At 33.7% G+C, this 17,186-nt stretch overlaps 1 protein-coding gene across 2 annotated transcripts; it reads left to right on the forward strand.

The window, feature by feature from the left end:
• The first annotated feature begins 9,148 nt into the window (after nucleotides 1–9,148).
• LOC114405701 lies at nucleotides 9,149–15,577 on the forward strand. 2 transcript variants are annotated; one of them, XM_028368161.1, is made up of 5 exons: nucleotides 9,149–9,372; nucleotides 9,488–9,529; nucleotides 9,663–12,203; nucleotides 12,291–12,845; nucleotides 14,269–15,577. In XM_028368161.1, the coding sequence occupies exons 3-5, from the start codon at nucleotides 9,708–9,710 to the stop codon at nucleotides 15,184–15,186; spliced, it is 3,969 nt and encodes a 1,322-aa protein (XP_028223962.1). In that variant the 5' UTR covers nucleotides 9,149–9,372; nucleotides 9,488–9,529; nucleotides 9,663–9,707; the 3' UTR covers nucleotides 15,187–15,577. The 2 variants fall into 2 exon arrangements, with proteins under 2 accessions (XP_028223962.1, XP_028223961.1); XM_028368160.1 differs by having other exon boundaries at nucleotides 9,663–12,845.
• The last annotated feature ends 1,609 nt before the right edge of the window (nucleotides 15,578–17,186 follow it).

Below are 17,186 nucleotides of genomic sequence, written 5' to 3' on the forward strand. Positions count from 1 at the left end.
CTTCTTCCCTTTTTTCCCCTTCTTCTCCTTTTCCAACGGAAACCACCACCATCGCGCCACCACCACCGACCGCACCGCGCCGACTGCACCGCGCCATCCAACCCCTTCTCCTTCTCCTTTATGGTTTCTGGTTGAGGTTCAAGCACCAAATACAAAGATGCATATAATAATTAAAAGCACTTGACAAAAAAAAATGGAACTCTTCACAGAAAAAACAAAAATGAAAAAGCATAATGTAGGGAGTTTGCTAAGAATCACACATAGTCCAAGCAATCAACAGAGAGTTAGATATCCTTTGCTGAGAAAACTCTAAGGAAAGAGGGGGGAAACAAAAACAAATTTAGTTTTGAAGATACCAAATCTTGATTAAATAAAAAATCCATAGATTGATTTCTTTTTCTCTTTTTTTTTGTAACGTATGGGGAGGATTCTGATTTTCGAGTTTCTTGAGTAAATAAACAAAATGGTTGGTGGGTAAGAGAGAAACAAAAAAATGAAAAAAGAGTGACATGCAACAAAAGGTATGAGATTTAGAGTTACCAGAGGAAAATATTGTGTTGGTTGGTTAGAAGAGGTGAATTATGGAAGCATTTGGCATCTAATCCGGCACATGCGTCGGGAAAAAGAGATCAACCGAAGGGGAAAGCTACAAAATAAGACACGTCTTCCCACCTACCTATCCCTCTCTAATTCAATGCAACCACCAAGCTGCAACAAAAACAAGAGTAAAGACACAATGTAGAATAACAATAGTAAGCAAAGAAAAAGAAAGGTACAAAGTGTAGTGTGTAGTGTTTAGTGTAGAGAAAGATTGAAAAGGGCAAAAGTACTTCTATTTCTGGATGGATGAGAGAAGTAACAAACTGATGGATGGAGTCCTTTCAAGTGGCACGATGGTGTTGTTTTTTGTTGGATAAGGGGAAGAAGGGGAGAAGTAGAAGGGGTTGGACGACGCAGTGGTGGCGGTCAATGATGGTGGTGGCATGACGCAGTTGGCGATGGTGGCGCGGCGTGGTCGCCAGTGGTGGCACGGTGGTGGTGGTTTCCGTTGGAGAAAGGGAAGAAGGTGCTAAGGTGTTAGTGATAAGGCGTGATGACATGACATTCAGTCTGTCATATCATCACTTAACGGAAGGGGACCAATGACAAGTAGTAAATTGAAACAAAATTTTTTCAGGTACTTAGTTGAAAAAAAATTGAATGTTAGGTAGTAATATGAAAATTGTCTATTTTCCGAGTATGAAAAACTTAATTAAGCCTTTTGTAATTTATATCTCCCTTACTGTTTTGTTATATTGACATTAAGCTCAATACAAATTTTAAACAACATGCTAAATAAAAATGAAAAAAAGGGATAATAGAATCAATTTGACAAATTGAAACTGATCCAATATGACTTAGCAACTATAAAATTTGGACGGTGTCTTCGATGAATTAGGTAACTAAGTGGTCTATGGTGGATTAGTAATTTTTCACTTATAGATTTATCAATAAAATATTGAACGGTTGAGATTAAGCTATTAATTAATTTTAGTAATTAAAATTATTTTACACAATGCTAGTTTTGTCCCTTATCATTTGTCCTCTTCATTTGTTCCTTGGCCTTTCTTTTCCTCCCTCATCATTGTTCTCCATCGGTGTTTCCCGTCAGAGGTGATTTTTTACAACGAAAATACCATTATTTACTTCTTTTTCTTCTTCTTCCCATCGTTCCCCCTCTTCTTCCTTCCATTCTCGCCTCACTGTGCCCCAAATCCGCTGATCTCTGTCAAGAATCCTATTACCTAGATCGCAACAACACTCTCTACAACACGTTCTACACCGCTTGCAACACCTTCTCCAACTCGAGCAGTCGCAAACCCCATGGTTTTGACCACATCGCATTCCACATGATTTGGAAATAAAACACTGCTATTAGAAAGTCCAATGGCACGTGCAGGTGCAACCGCACATTGCTGGAGCGCTAGTAAGGGAATCCTGAACCAACGAAAGTCTCACTACAATCAACCCATGTGGAATCAATTCATACTAAACAAAAAGCTCATTCTCTCTTCTTTCCCTCTGTGAAAGTGAAAAGAATTAGAGGTACAAATTTGTGCACAAATCCATTTTTGTTCTCTATCCACAATATCGATTTAATCACAAACATATAACTAATAGTGTCTTTAGGTCATGGTGATTCGATGTATCTGTGACGGATTTGCTGGTGACAGGCTTGAAAGGGTAGAGCAAAAGGGAAGCTTGTTGTTTGTAGATGAGAGAAGTGAAAAAGTAGCAAATGTTGTCAGTTCTAGAGAGAGAAGTGGAAACGAAAAAACAAAACAAAACAAAACTATTGTTAAGGATAAAATTGTGTTAAGTCAAAAGACATTTATATCTTAAAGTCGAATTAAAACTCATAATTATTTTGATTAGATGCAAATAAATACAAATGATAAAAAAATGCATCTAATATGCTATTAAATCATGATTTGTCTCTATGCGTTTGAAGTTTTCAGACAAGACACTCATAAGACGATCTAATATAGCATTTAAGTAGTATATTTAAGACATTCATTTAATATTCTATGTATAAGAGTCTTTCATGCAAAAAACATTCTCCTAGGATTTGTCAAAGTCCTATGAAGAATTAATGAAGCCCACTATCTGGAAGACATTGGTCCTCATAAAAAAACACGATTTATTGTTGCAGACTTGCTATGATGAAAAAAGTGATTTCCCTACTAAAGTACAATACACACTATCCTATCAGCATGATCTTTGCATGAAAAAGGGATGTGCATTTAATTCAAGGATTAAATGCTCCAACGAACTCAAGACATCAGACGAAGAATCCAACCGTTGAGAGACAACAAATACTTGAAGATAAAGACTATATATAAAATAAGCTTTGAAGAAACAAGAGACAAAAAATCTTCGTGAATCATTCTTTCTTTCTTTATTGTAGGGTTTTCTATAAATTCTTGTAAAGATACAAAACTCTCAAAATGTCTTGTATACCTTAAGAGAAAAAACTAAAAGTACTAAGTGATATATTCGCCTATTAGACGATCATACTTTAATTAGTGAATAACCTTTCATCAAATCTTGTTGATTTGTTTAGAGCTAGTAGTGGCTTGGTAGGACAAAGAATATAAGATTTAAGTCAAGATTGGGATAGAGCTTGCAAGTGTAAGAGCCAGAAGCGACAATGAACAATATTTGTAACCTTGATAAATTAGTAGAAACTTGGTGATTGTCAAGAACTTAACATAGTCTTAAGATTGAGACAAACCAGTATAAATTCTATGTGCTTTCTTGTTTAAACTGACAAAGGGGTTTTGAATTTTTTTTTAGATCTCACGTCTTCCTTTTAAAGAAAATTGTTTTTCTTATCGTCTAATGTATTTATATTCATTAGACTATAAAAGTGTTTTACAGTTTTTAGAAAAAATATATATTTCTAAAAACACAATTCAGTCCACTTTCTTGTGTTATTTACTTTTACAAATTATAATTTCATTTGGTTAACAAAACTGGTCCACTATAGATTACTTTGTTACCTAGTCCACCCCAGACATTGTCTAAAATTTGCAAGTGAATTCAGTTGAAAAAGGTTTGAACTTGAACAGAGAGAAGAAAAACTCTCACCCTTTGAATTTCCATATAGAAAAGCAGTAGTGCAAACAACAACACCCATTCTCGCAATGTGCAAATCGTGATTCTGTTGTGTTACAATTTGTTTAACACAACTGAATCGTGATTTCATTGTGTTATAGAAATTGTAGGTGGGAAGAATGGGTGCCAATATTAGAGGGAAGGAGGCAAAGTGCATTTCGGTATTTGCACATTGATGGTAGGGGTCAAAAGCAATTTTGGAGGGGCCAATATCAATTCCCAAGAAGCAACTGCCTTGTATACATGGGCTTTCTCACCCGCTCGGCCCATAATTCTGCATTAACCATATTCTTGTTTAAGAACTTATCATGTTTTCTAAAGTTAAGAGAGATTAAATTCACAAGATTTTTAAGTTTGAAGACCAAATTTGTCAATATGAAAGTATAGGAACCTTGGTTACGTTTGACTAAAAGTATAGGAAATAAAAACACATTTCTCTCAAATTCAAATTTCTACACGAAACTTGTTTCATGAAAGAGAGAAGACAATGTATGCTCGATGAGATTTTTTATGAGTATATAATGTATCTCCCAATTTGAAGATACTTTTGGTTTATTTTTGTTCCACAATGCCGAATCATTAAATATGAGAGAATGTTATTCCAGTTAGACTGAAGTAATACTAGTTTCAAGTGAGTTGTGATATATCATATGAGTCATGTGATTTATAAGTAGAAAGACAAGCCATGATTTTGTTTGTTCCTTTCCTTTTCCGTTGAAAGTCATTCATGAACATCTCTTAAATTCAGTGTTATTATATTGTCTGTGTGTTTTATAAAAACGCTTTTCATGGTACTATGGTGAAACCATTTCTAGAACCTCAAGACTTAGAAAAAGTTGATACTATCTTCATTCCTATTTATAAGATCTAACTTTTTAAAATTGTGTATTCTTTTATATAGAACTCAATTTCATATTGTCTAATGTATTAATTATTTTTAGATTAAGAGATATTATATTGACATATATTTAAAAGAGAGAGAAACATTAATAATAAATACTTTTTTTTATAAAATTATATAAATTTAAAATAAATTTATTGTTATCAACTAATGACATGTGAAGAAGCTGAAATCCTATTTTGATGGAAAAAATATAGATGGATTCAACAATGAAACTTATGCTCAGAAAATGAAAGAAGATGACAAAAGCGTGTCCGATGTTTTTTATTCATGTTGTTCGTCATCGCCCAATTTTTTAATCCCCGAATTTCATGAGTTAATGCATTAAGGAACCAATGATTTTGAGGATGAAACATCTAGGTTTTGGTTTGAGAGAAAAGAGAACAGAAAAGAAATGAAATGAATAGTAAAATAAGTTGAAATTCATATTTTTTATATTTTATTTTAATTCAAAATATTTATCTCAATTTATTTTATTTTTATTTCTTTTTACTTTATCGAACGAATCCTAGTGATATAACTTTTCAAACTTTGAGAAAAATGATGACAGTAATATATCAGTGTTATTAAAACTGGTCTGAATCGGTTGACACTTTGGATTGTTTACGCAGTCAATCCCGTAATTTCTAAATCGGTTGTTCCGTTTCTAAATCGGTTGTTCAGCATAAAATGTTTTTTTTTGCACAGCCTCCAATATAAGCTTTTTTGGGGAACGCACATGCCTTTCTCCGCTGAAAACACACACTTTCCTTTTAATTTTAGCTTTTTATTAATGAGAACTGGGGCTGTTAATTTGCAACACTACTTTTTAATTTCAGAATTTTATTTTGTTTGAACTAAACACAAAACTCACCTGACACTCCAGAGGTTGCAAATGTTCACTGTAGTAAATTTAATAATGACCTATGACACTAAAATAAAAGAAAAAAGATTATCACTAAACTAGGACTGTTACTATGTGACTCAACATATTATTTATGTGTACTTTTACTGTAAAAATTACAAATAATATACACCCGTCTATGCAATTAAATAAGTGATACATGGATTGGACCATGATAAGATTTATGACCAATTCAATTTTAATAACACTAGTACACATGGGAAGATGCCTTGCTCCTAATATGAGCCCAATAAGGTTGATGAATAAAAAAAGACATGAAGAGCTGAATCAGAAGAGAACTAGGCACTTGGCAGGGTTAACTAAAATATTACTCATTCAATTTTTACACAATAACTGAATTTCAACCAGTATGTACTGTTAACTATTGCTTTGAATTTTGACAGTGACATCTAAACCATTACTCTCAAGTCTCAACCAATGCCCCATACGGTACATTGTCCATAGCAGCAGATATCAATACATGGATCCATGCACCTTTTTTCCTCTGAAAAATGACAAGTTTGAGTTGGCTCATATGGAATGAGAATTTCAACCAGCACTCAGGAAATAGAAAGTTCAGATTTCTTTCATGTTACTTTTTCCCTCTCTCTATGCTTGAGTGGGGTTATGATAGGGTGTGTTTTAGTATTTGTGATTGCTATTTTTCAATGTCAAAAGCTATGATGAGAAACACCACCAACCACCCTTTCATGTACTATGGTCCAAGTCCTAATTAAATGTGTTCACTGCCTGAAATACTAACACAAAAATGCATTTTTTCCTTTAAACATCAAAATTTAGTAGAGGCAAAGCATTTTCCATTTTGATGTATTTGCAAGTTCATGATGAGGTGTCAATGTGCTGGAGAAATTACTTCACCAAATCAGCATTTTAGACTTGGCTAGTGTTTGTGTCTTTACAGAAAGGAAAGCACATGACCCTTGTAGGGAAACATCTAACTTAAGAATTAATCATACCAGTTAATTAGTACGATGAGATTCTAATATAAATTACCCTAAAGTTTTCTGATAAGTGGAAAAGAAAGAGAGAGAGAGAGAGGAAAAAAGTTTGCTAATCTTTTGATCGTTTTCTAACTGGCTAAGCATAATTTACAGACAAAAAGCGTTTTCTTTAGTTCTGTAGGTATGTTAGCTTTTATAACACCTTGATCTTATACTATTCTCGAAGGAAAACAAGGACATTCATGTTAAGTATAATAATAGCATAATACATTGAGTGTGGGGCAATTTATAGGTAATTAAATTACAAAAATTCCTTTCTATTTTCTATTTCGCGTGCAGTTTACTCTCTCGACATTTTATTACTCTGATTCATTCGGACAACTATCTGAATTTGCCATTTTTTTCCACTGATATCTGAAATTGTCATTTACCACTTCCTTAATTGATTAGTACCTTTTAGATGATAATTATATGATATTAACTCTAAAAGGACTTTCATTTTCCTTAATCTTTTTCAAATATCATTTGTATTTGTTACTAACTACGAGTCTACAACTAGAATAAATTAACATAAAGAACTTCACTTGCCGGCCAAAATCAGCAATCGAATTAAAAAAATGTATTGAATATGTGTATTTGGCCATCACCACTAATCTCTGAAAAAGCAACACGCAGACAAACAGCACGTTTTATAGAATAAATAATTATAAACTTATGTCATCGAGAATGCAATAATGATCATGACCAACATTCATCCTTGATTCTCTATATTTTTAATTTTTATTTGTTACATATATGAAGAGACGGTGTTTATAATTTATACTATTAAGCACGTCAGTGTTTGGATGGGGGAAATACCTGTACAACACGTTACTCATATGAAATATATCTATTGATGCCAAAAAATGAAAAAAAATAAAATTGCTTGAGCTCAACATATGTCACCAATGATTTTTTACTTAGTTAAAAATTTTCATCTTCTCTTTAATTTAATACAGTAAAAAATAACTCAATTTAGATATTTCTTTAAACTGATTTTTTATAACAAAAATTTAGACTTGAGTTTTAAGTTTAATAAATTTAAATTTAATGTAAGTGTAAGATAAATAAATGTTAAATTTTTATAATTCTTATCTTTTTAGTCCTTATAGTTTGAAAGTTATTTTTTTAATCCTTATAATTTACATCTTAATTCTTTTTAGTCCTTGAAAACTATACGAATTAAAAAAATAATAATCATAAAACTATAGAAACTAAAAAGACTACTTTCGAAATTACATAGACTAAAAGAGAGTTAAAATGTAAATTATATGGATTAAAAAGACCATTTTCAAATTATAGAAACTAAGTCATGAAACTATTGAAACCAAATGAGTAATTTAACCTAAGTAGATTTATTAAGAATCAATTTATATAAGTTTAAAATAACACTTGCTTTTGAAGATATGATAAAAAAGATAAAAATCTCTATACATGTGACTTATAAAAATCCAAAAGTCCATATTTTTTTTTATAGATTACACCCTTCTTATTTTAGAGTTTTCAATAAGACAAATTTTAAAGAGCAATTAATAAGGAAAAAAAAAACCTAGTCTTATTATTTATTAATCCTATACATATTTCATTATGAGTCAATTAATTAGATCCACACAAAGGAGAATTAAGTATTAAAAGTTCGTAAATAATTAATTATATTATTAATGAACTTAAATATTATCAAATGAATTATAATATTAGTCTATTTTTAGCAAAACAAAATATTATGATTAATTGTAACCCACACGTAAATATGAGAAAATTCTAACAAAAACTATCATTATTTACAAGCTAGCACTTAAATTAAAACTCTTTAATGATAAAAAAATTAAAACTCTTTTTCATTACTGCACTTAAATTAATATAACTCAGTCTAATGTTTAAAGATGTATGTTGTTATGTAAAAGTGAAACAAAAATTTACCGTTATTTTCATGTTCTGTTTTATCCTCACACGATTTCACAAAATTTGTTTTGTGTAAAAAAATTGTACTTACATTAATCACGTGACTTTTCAAGGTATCAATAAAGTAGAAAGATAAATATATAACATTTATGCTATCTCCATGACTTGAAAACAACTCGTAAAACAAAATTGATAGATGAGTTTTCATAATCAATAATTGGAGCTTTTTTTTTTTTTTTTTTTTTTTTTATATTCATTTCTTGTATACCTGCATTATTAACCATCAAACTGTATCTGCACTCTCATATTGGTAAACTAATGTGAACTACAGAATTCCCCTTGCCTCAAACTCACACCAAGGTAGATCAGGAACACCACAGTCATGCATTAAATGGAACATAAGAATATTTATCATAAAATAAAATCTAATAAAAAATAAATTACCTATACTCAAACTCAACATAAAATCACAAATAAAAATATCACTTTTATTTTAATATGAACTGACATAATGAAACAAAGATTAATTAAATATCAAATAAAAAACATTAGATATTTTACACCAAATTAATAAGTAATTGATCCAACAGTAATTAATCATCAAATAATAAATATCCATATCTATTAACATAATAAAAAAATACCACACACGAGAAAACGTCCCACATTTGTTTTTTTATATACATCTCACAATAACAACTAACAAGAGAGCATGAGAGTGTAAAAGGTTCCTAAGCTAGGAAAAAAATAATTAATTTTTTTAAAAAATAGTTGTAATAATGTAATGATAGCTTTCTATCTTTTTTTTTTTCTTCTTCTTCCTCAATCTTCCTCTTTCTCTTGTTTTCGTGCCGCCCCACACTCTCTTTGTCAAACCATCAAAATACACATAGCCAATACCATAAACACACGTTCAGCTCCTCATAGCTCCTGTTACCATTGTTTTGCCCCATAAAGTAAACAAAAGAAAGAAAACATTGAAAATCCCAATTACCCTTTGTTTTCTTTTGTTTCTACAATCATATCTGGTGAGCCATTTATCTTCAAAATTTGATTTTTTTTGGCATACCCTTTTTCCTCTAATTGGTTATACTTTGATCAAGCCATCATTTTTTTTTCTTCCCGAATTTCTCGGTTTTTCAGGGATTGGATTGATCTGTGGGATTTATTTTGATTCATGTTGAGGTACGTTTAAGTTTGAATTGTGATAAATTTGCAAACTTTTTTTTTTTTTTTTGTGGGAACTGGTGTTCATGGATCATTGGATCTTATTTGGGTGTACCCTTTTGGTTTGTTTATGATTGATCAATCAAAGCAGGTTTTAATTAGGGGGAGAGTTATCAAAGGAGGGAGTGAGAGGAAGATGGGATCAGAAATTGGAATCAAAATAAGGAAAATTGTTGTCATTTCAATCAGAGGTGGTTACAGATCAGTTTGCAACCATCCATTCCTTGTGGGGGTTTTTTGTTTCCTGATTTTGTTGTACAGATCTTTTCCTTTTCTGTTTTCTGTTTTGGTCTCTGCATCTCCTGTTTTGGTCTGCACTGCTATTCTGCTTGGGACCCTTCTCAGTTTTGGGCAGCCAAATGTGCCTGAAGTTGAGATAGAAGAGAAAGTTACTCATGACATTTCATCCTTCCAAGCTGGGTTCTCCGAGGGTGACACTGTTTTTGCTGACAGAGATGAGAGCTATTTTGTGAAGGGGTATTCAGAAAATAGGAGTGATGTGGAAGAGAGGGGCATTGAGGAGGAAGCAAGTTTGGTTAGTGAGAGGGATAATAGGGCCGAAGAAGATCGCGGATTGCTTTCTTCTGACATGCCTCCAGATGATGAAAAGTTGCCGGATATTATTCAGCCCGAGAAGCAAGAAAAAGAGGAAGTGGAGAGGGAAATGAAATTCCATAGTTTTGAGTTGGGAAAGAATAGGGAAATTCATGAAGAGAACCTTAGGTCTGAAGCTTTTTCGAGTGATGATGAAGCTATTGAGAAACAATATGTCATGGTTCAAAAAGTGGATGATGATGTATTTGAATTTGAAAATGAGAAAAGTCCCGGAGATCATTTGGACTTTTCTGCCAGCTCATCTTGGAAACAGGTGGAAAACGACGATGACGAGGATGACTCGGTGGAGTCAGGTTCTGATGGGGCTGAGAGCTCTTCACCAGACGCTTCCATGGCTGACATCATTCCAATGCTTGATGAACTCCATCCACTACTAGACCTAGATGCTCCACAGCCGGCTCATGTGTCCCGTGATGGTTCTGATGCTGCATCTGAGAACTCTGAGAAAAGTGATGATGACAGTGTCGAATCAGACGATGATAGTGAAAACCACGGTGATGCGGACGATGATGGTATTGATGAGCCTGATGATGAAGAGGAAGAAGAAGCGGCAGGTGGCAAAGAGGAGGATGAAAGTAAATCTGCTATTAAGTGGACAGAGGATGACCAAAAGAATCTCATGGATCTGGGAAATTTAGAGCTGGAAAGGAATAAAAGATTGGAGAATCTTATTGCTAGGAGAAGAGCACGGAGATTGATGACTGAGAAGAATCTAATAGACTTAGATTGTGCTGATATTCCCTGTAATGTTGCACCTATTGCTATGACCAGACGTAACCCATTTGATTTTCCTGATGACTCATATGCTGCCATGGGATTACCACCCATTCCTGGATCTGCTCCGTCTATTCTACAGCCTAGACGAAACCCTTTTGATATTCCCTACGACTCAAATGAAGAAAAACCTGATCTTAAGGGGGACAGTTTTCAACAAGAGTTCAAAGTGTTTCATCAAAAAGAGGCCTTTTTTCGGCGGCATGAAAGTTTCAGCGTGGGACCATCAGTATTGGGGTTATCCAAGCAAGAGAGGTATGATTGGAAACCTGTCTTTATATCTGAAAGGATGGCTTCGGAGGGAACAAGCTATCCTTCATTCCAGAGGCAATCAAGTGAAGTTAGTGATTCAAAGTTAAGTTCTGTTCCAGATACTGAATCTGTGAGTTCAATTGATCAGGATGACAGGAAATTCAGTGAGCAAGACTTGTCTCAAGAAACTGAATTTATATCTAACATTGACCATGTTTCTGATGTTGTTGAACATGGAAGCCAATCCTCTGGAGAAAATGATTCTGTGGAGATGATACAAGTTGAGGAGAGCAATGCTTGTCAGGATGAAGGGGAAATAGTTCTGGGCGGGGTGGAAGATCCTTCTGAGATGGTATTCTATCCTGAAACAGGAGAGGTTGAAATCCACGAACAATTCAATGCAGGGGAAACACATTTGAGAAGAGAACCAAGTCATGAGGAGAGTGTCGGCAGCAGCAGATCAAGCCATTCTTCACTATCGGAAGTAATTGACAGCATACCAGATGAAAACATGGAAAAAGCGGAAAATTTGCAGCAAGGAGATGATCATCTCTCTGAATCTAGAATTTCAACACAAGCTTCAGTGGAGGAATCAATCTTCCAGCAAGTTAGTGGTGAGGTGGAAGAAAATCACCATGTAGACCCTGTTTATGATCTTAGTCCACAAGCTTCTGAAACACTCCAATTGTTTCCTTCAATATCTTCTCATGATTCTGCTATGGAGTTGTCTGAGAGGGCATTGCCTCCTGCTTCAGTAGAAATGACTGCTAATGCGGCAGAAGAAGAGTCCAAAGTGCATGATCACAGACTGGAAGGTAATACTTCTGATCATGATAAAACTCAAGCAGCCTCTTCCGAACTACATGAGGAAGCCAAAAATGAATTGAGTTCTGAGAAATCTGAAGATGTGAATAATGTTACTGCAAATGAGTTATCTGCAGTTGCCCCAAATTTTGTTGATCAGAATGGATCTACAATGGCTGAGCCGCAGGTTGTCCCTGTTTCTGTGGATTCAAATTTGTCTTCTGATATTGGATCAATAAAGGATGTGACTAATTTAGGCTTAGTTCATGGGCAGGATCTAGCTGACTACATACGTGCTGATTCTGAAGTTCTTCACCAAGACAGTGTAGATTCTCCAGATTCAGATTATCAAATGGCTTCTGAAAAGTCACATCTATCAGATAATGAATCTGTGGAGGAAGGAGCACTGCCCAATTTAGAATCAAGATTTGATAATGCAAATATGTCTACGTCAGTCCAAGATGCAGATGAAATGTTTGATTCTGCGGCTTCTGATGCCCACCATATTTCTTCTAATGGTTCACCTATGGCTGCCCCACGGGATTTAGAGCTCTCACCTGCAGCAGGGCCATCACCAGTGGTTCATCCTGATTCACCTTCTGAAGAAACTGAACATATAGAAAAATTTTCATCAAATAATGATGACATATTTCAGATTCAGCAAGGTAAAACCAACATCCACCAAGATTTGGATAAGAATACGGTTGCTTTCACTTCGGGCAGTCAACATGAAATTGATGTGAAGTCTCCCTCTAACTTGGAGAATGATCTGTCAAGCTCTGATAAATCAGTTGTTGCACAATCTTCTAGTGATCATGATGAAATTCAGGTAAGTCACATGACAATTTATGCCCATTAATCTAAATAATTTATCTCTTGACCTTTTTTTGCTTTAAGGGTCCATTTGTTTATTAAGGAAAATCACACGATGTCCTAAAAGGAAATAGCGGTATTGTTTGATTTTAACGCATCCTATTGGTAATATTCCCAATACTTGTGTAAATCCATATGGGATCTGGATTGCTATTTTTCGGTACTTGCCATTAAAATTATAGGATTGTGTCCCTGGCAGTAACTGCTTGCTTCCAATAACAGTTGCACAGTTCCATACCTGTCTATTTTGTATCCATTTATTTGCATCCCAAAGAAACACATTTTTCTATGCCCTGTCCCTGCAGATTCTCTATTAAAGGGCGGAAGAGAGAAAAAGATCTTACCTGCTTTGCTTATATTCGGAATCTACATTTTGCTTAGATTCCTTGTCATGACTATGATAGGATATAACAAGCAGTTCTTTTGTACCCAAATGAGTAATATGAAAAAAAAGGACATGTTATGTTTATTACATTTCAATTAATTCAATGTGGGTATGTCTTCTGCAGAAAAAAAGAAGAAGTCATTTCATTATTATTCATTCTTAATAAAGCTAAGTAAAAAAATGTATTTTTAATCTTTGTTTTCCTTCTTTTTTACCCTGTAAAGATATTGAATAGAATTAACTCCTTTTTTTTTCATTTAAATTTAGAAAATGAACAATTAAATATCCTTCAAAAACAAGTAAATAGGTCCGAAACATATAAAATTTGCAGTTACCATTCGATTTTTCCTTTTCATTGATACTCAGAAGGCAGAATGCAGAAGGAGAACAAGATATTTTTTTCTCTAAATTATATTGGTTCTGAGGACGCCTCATATTTTCATTACCCACAAACCCATATCAACTCATGGCTTTTCCAGTTTTCCTGATCTTTTCTGTTGTATTATCATTAAAACTCAATTCCCATCTCCTACTGAGACTGCTGATCCTTGTACACCATTACTGAGAAAATGTTACTCCTATTCAGATAGGTTGGCATATCAGATAGGTTGTTATTGTTTAAGTTGTTAGTGATAACACAAGTTATTAGCCTCTGCTCCACCAAACAGAAGAAAAGCCCTTTTGTAGGAATTTTTTAGAATGATGACTTATGCAAATAGATGTCTTACACATAAGATGCTTAATAAGAAGATATGTTAAGTTCAGTTCATTGCACAAGTGCATAGAATTTTTTCTTTCCAAGTAGTAATTGTTTGAATTATGTTTTCTTTGACTATTTCTACAAACACATGATTGATGTGCATGAATAACTTGTTCTGTCCTTTTGACCTGTTTTTATCTAATGCTCATACCAGCTCTGCTGGTGTTGCATTTTTTCTGTAAAAAGTGTGGTTTAGCTGAAAAAACTGATCATAATTTCTTTAACATTCTGCAGAGTTCTAATGCTATCCAGGTTGAATCTGCACACTGTTTTGGCACTTCCAATGATGAAGTTGGAGAATTGCATGATGCAGTTGACAAATTTCCTCCAAGCATTTCTTCTGTGACCTCTGAAAAATTTGAGACCCCTAAATTCAGGTCACCCACTGGTGAAGCAGATTTGGAAGTTGATAGGCACGGGGAAGTTGAAAATGAAGACCAAAATGAAGTGCTAGAAACTGCGCTTCATTCAGAAGAGAGCATGTCTCAGGTTACTGAAGAAAATAGCAATGAAGAATTTGATGATATGAAGGAAATTGATGAAGAATTCTTGTCAGAATTGGACACTGTTGGAGACTTTAGTGTCAATGATGCTGGTGTATCACTTCATACTGGCATTGAACATGAGAAAATTAGAGATGCTCAACTTAGTTCACTCCCTAAGGATGTAAAGACAGAAGAGTTTGAGCAGGACATCCCAGTTCTTGAAGCAAGATCACTTGAAGATATTAACTTGGCTTTTAAGCAACTTCAAGAAGGCGTGGATGTCGAAGAGGTCATCAATCGAAGTACTATTAAGGATCAGAATGTCGGTGGAGAATCTAAAGATCATCTGGAAATTAATTCAGACCTTCAAGTTGTTGAAGCCAGATCTCTAGAAGATATTAACATTGCTTTAAACCAAGTCTCTGAAGGTAATAAAGGGGAGCTGCCAAATTCTTTGGATTCGAAAGACACTTCAGTCAAAGTAGAAGAAAATGAGGATGGCTCAGCCAAGGTGAATGAATTCTTTAACGTAGCAACCAGTTCTGAGGAAATGAGCAGAACTACAGTGGATAAATCAGAAGATGTACCTAATAGCAGCTCCGGTATCGAGGAGAAATCTCACAGTAGGAAATCTAGTTCCAGCTCGAGCTCAAGTGATTCTGATTGATACCGAAAGGCCACTTTGAGCAAGAAGAAAGAGTTGTAAGTTTCTCATTTATGTTTTTTATTTAATTTTTTCTTCAGTGATGGGAGTTTGGGTATCTAGCCTTGGCACCAATCATGTCTTGGCTAATGGTAGTCACAAGTCAGGTTTCTCAAATTTTGTTGGATTGGTTTCTTCAAGAATGAGTTTTTGGTTTTATTTCTTGAAGCGTGAAGTTTTTTGTTCAGTTTTATCCCGCGAGTGTGAGTAATTTGACAGATATAGGTTGAGTGTTTATTTCCAACAGGTGCACATTGTGTAGTCCAAAAAGAACAAAAGAAAAAGAAATTGAATTATTGTACATTATACTTTGATTGTAGAAATGGTGATTGGACTTTGTTTGTGTATACATCAATGAGTTGTTCTGTTTTTCTTTTCCTATTCTTTTTTGCTACTTTTATCTTCACCTTTACATCAATAATCTTTTGTTTTTTGTTCCAAGAGAAATACCATTATATCATTAACCTTTACATCAATAATTATTACCTGTTTAGTTAGTTGAGCACCGGAAAATGTAATTAGAGTGCTTAATTTCGGCTGTGCTAAATTTTGGATACTCATAGTCTCATAGTGAATGGTGAGGATTCTGTCCATGTAATTAGACTCGTTTAACGTTTATAAAAAAAATATGAACTACATTTTTACTGGGTTTTGGTTATATCATAATTTGGACACCAAGTGTTATAACCTCTAAAAGGTAGTGTTTTTAAAATGTTTTGGCATTTAGTTGTTTTGATTTATCAGCTTAGGTTAGCTAAGTTCATTTGGGATATTTGGAAAGACATTCAAATGCAAGCAAAATCACGTTTAATGCAAAGTTTACATAAGCACCTTTACAAATTTCAATGCAAAATGGCGCATTCTAATGCATAATTGGAAAGGAAAAATTTGTTACTTTTGAAGTGAAAATACTTTTCTCTCAACTTTAATCCAAACACAAACTAAGGGGTTGCTTTCACCAAAGTAAGGTTTAACAAAAGGACACCATGACACGCTTAAGGAGCCATTTTTGCAGAGATTCAACTGGTTCAGTTTCAAAATTGTGCTTCGGATTGCGTTCCATCACTTGTTCTAGTTTGCATCTGTTTAGAATTTATAATATTTTGCTCCGGAATTATAATTTTTGCTTTACTCTTCATGTTCAATGTGTGAGAAAAAGTAAAAGGGGAAAAGGTAAGAGATGAAGAGGATATTTTTAAATTTATTGCATTGTCACAAAATAAGAAAGTTAAAAAGAGAAGGCATCCTAAACACACCCTCACATACAAATCATTATGAAAGAGAGAGAGACTGTTTATAACAACCAGGAAGTTTGCTTAAGCCTTAATGGCATCCATGAAAGAATCGGAGGGACAAAAATCAGTTATAATTTATAGCGTCCAATATATATTCAGAAGGCAAATGCCATTACAATATATGTCCGAGTTATCATTTCTTTAACTCTATTTTTAAATGTCGATGTTTAAAAAAGGATCAGTGTGTTTGGATGAGAGAAATTCTAAAAATTTTAAATACTTCAATTGAAATTCTTTTATTTTTAAAATTTTGTGTTTGGATAAAAAAATTAAAACTGTGAGAGTGAAAGAAAATGAATGGAAAGAGAAGAAAAAATATGATTGGTGTGCTTAAAGAATAATATTGATGCGGTATAGAGAGTTGCGGGGAAATCCGACCGCGTGATAGACAGCGACAACTGCTCCCCCTTAGTACCGGATCGAGAATTATTAATCCCTATAGGTTATATGTTAACATATTTTTTGATTTTTTTGAAATGTGCAAAATCCCTCAAAATAGCATTATTTATTTTATTAAAACATGTTTTTTTTAAATAAACTTAAACGAATGCTCCTGCAATTTTTTATACCAATATTAAAGTCTGTTTATAATACCACTGACCACCTACATTACCTCACATAAGATTGTTATACCTTATTTATTTAGAGATTTTGAATTTGAGTTATATG

This window comes from Glycine soja, chromosome 3 (genome assembly GCF_004193775.1).
Source record: "Glycine soja cultivar W05 chromosome 3, ASM419377v2, whole genome shotgun sequence".
In the NCBI taxonomy this organism is placed as follows: domain Eukaryota; kingdom Viridiplantae; phylum Streptophyta; class Magnoliopsida; order Fabales; family Fabaceae; genus Glycine; species Glycine soja.

Bases quoted from the DNA above. Each gene is read 5' to 3' on its own strand.
- LOC114405701 (XM_028368160.1), top strand. From the start codon at position 9,708: ATGGGATCAGAAATTGGAATCAAAATAAGGAAAATTGTTGTCATTTCA. The intron at 12,846-14,268 runs GTAAGTCACATG...AACATTCTGCAG, and splicing joins GTGATCATGATGAAATTCAG to AGTTCTAATGCTATCCAGGT.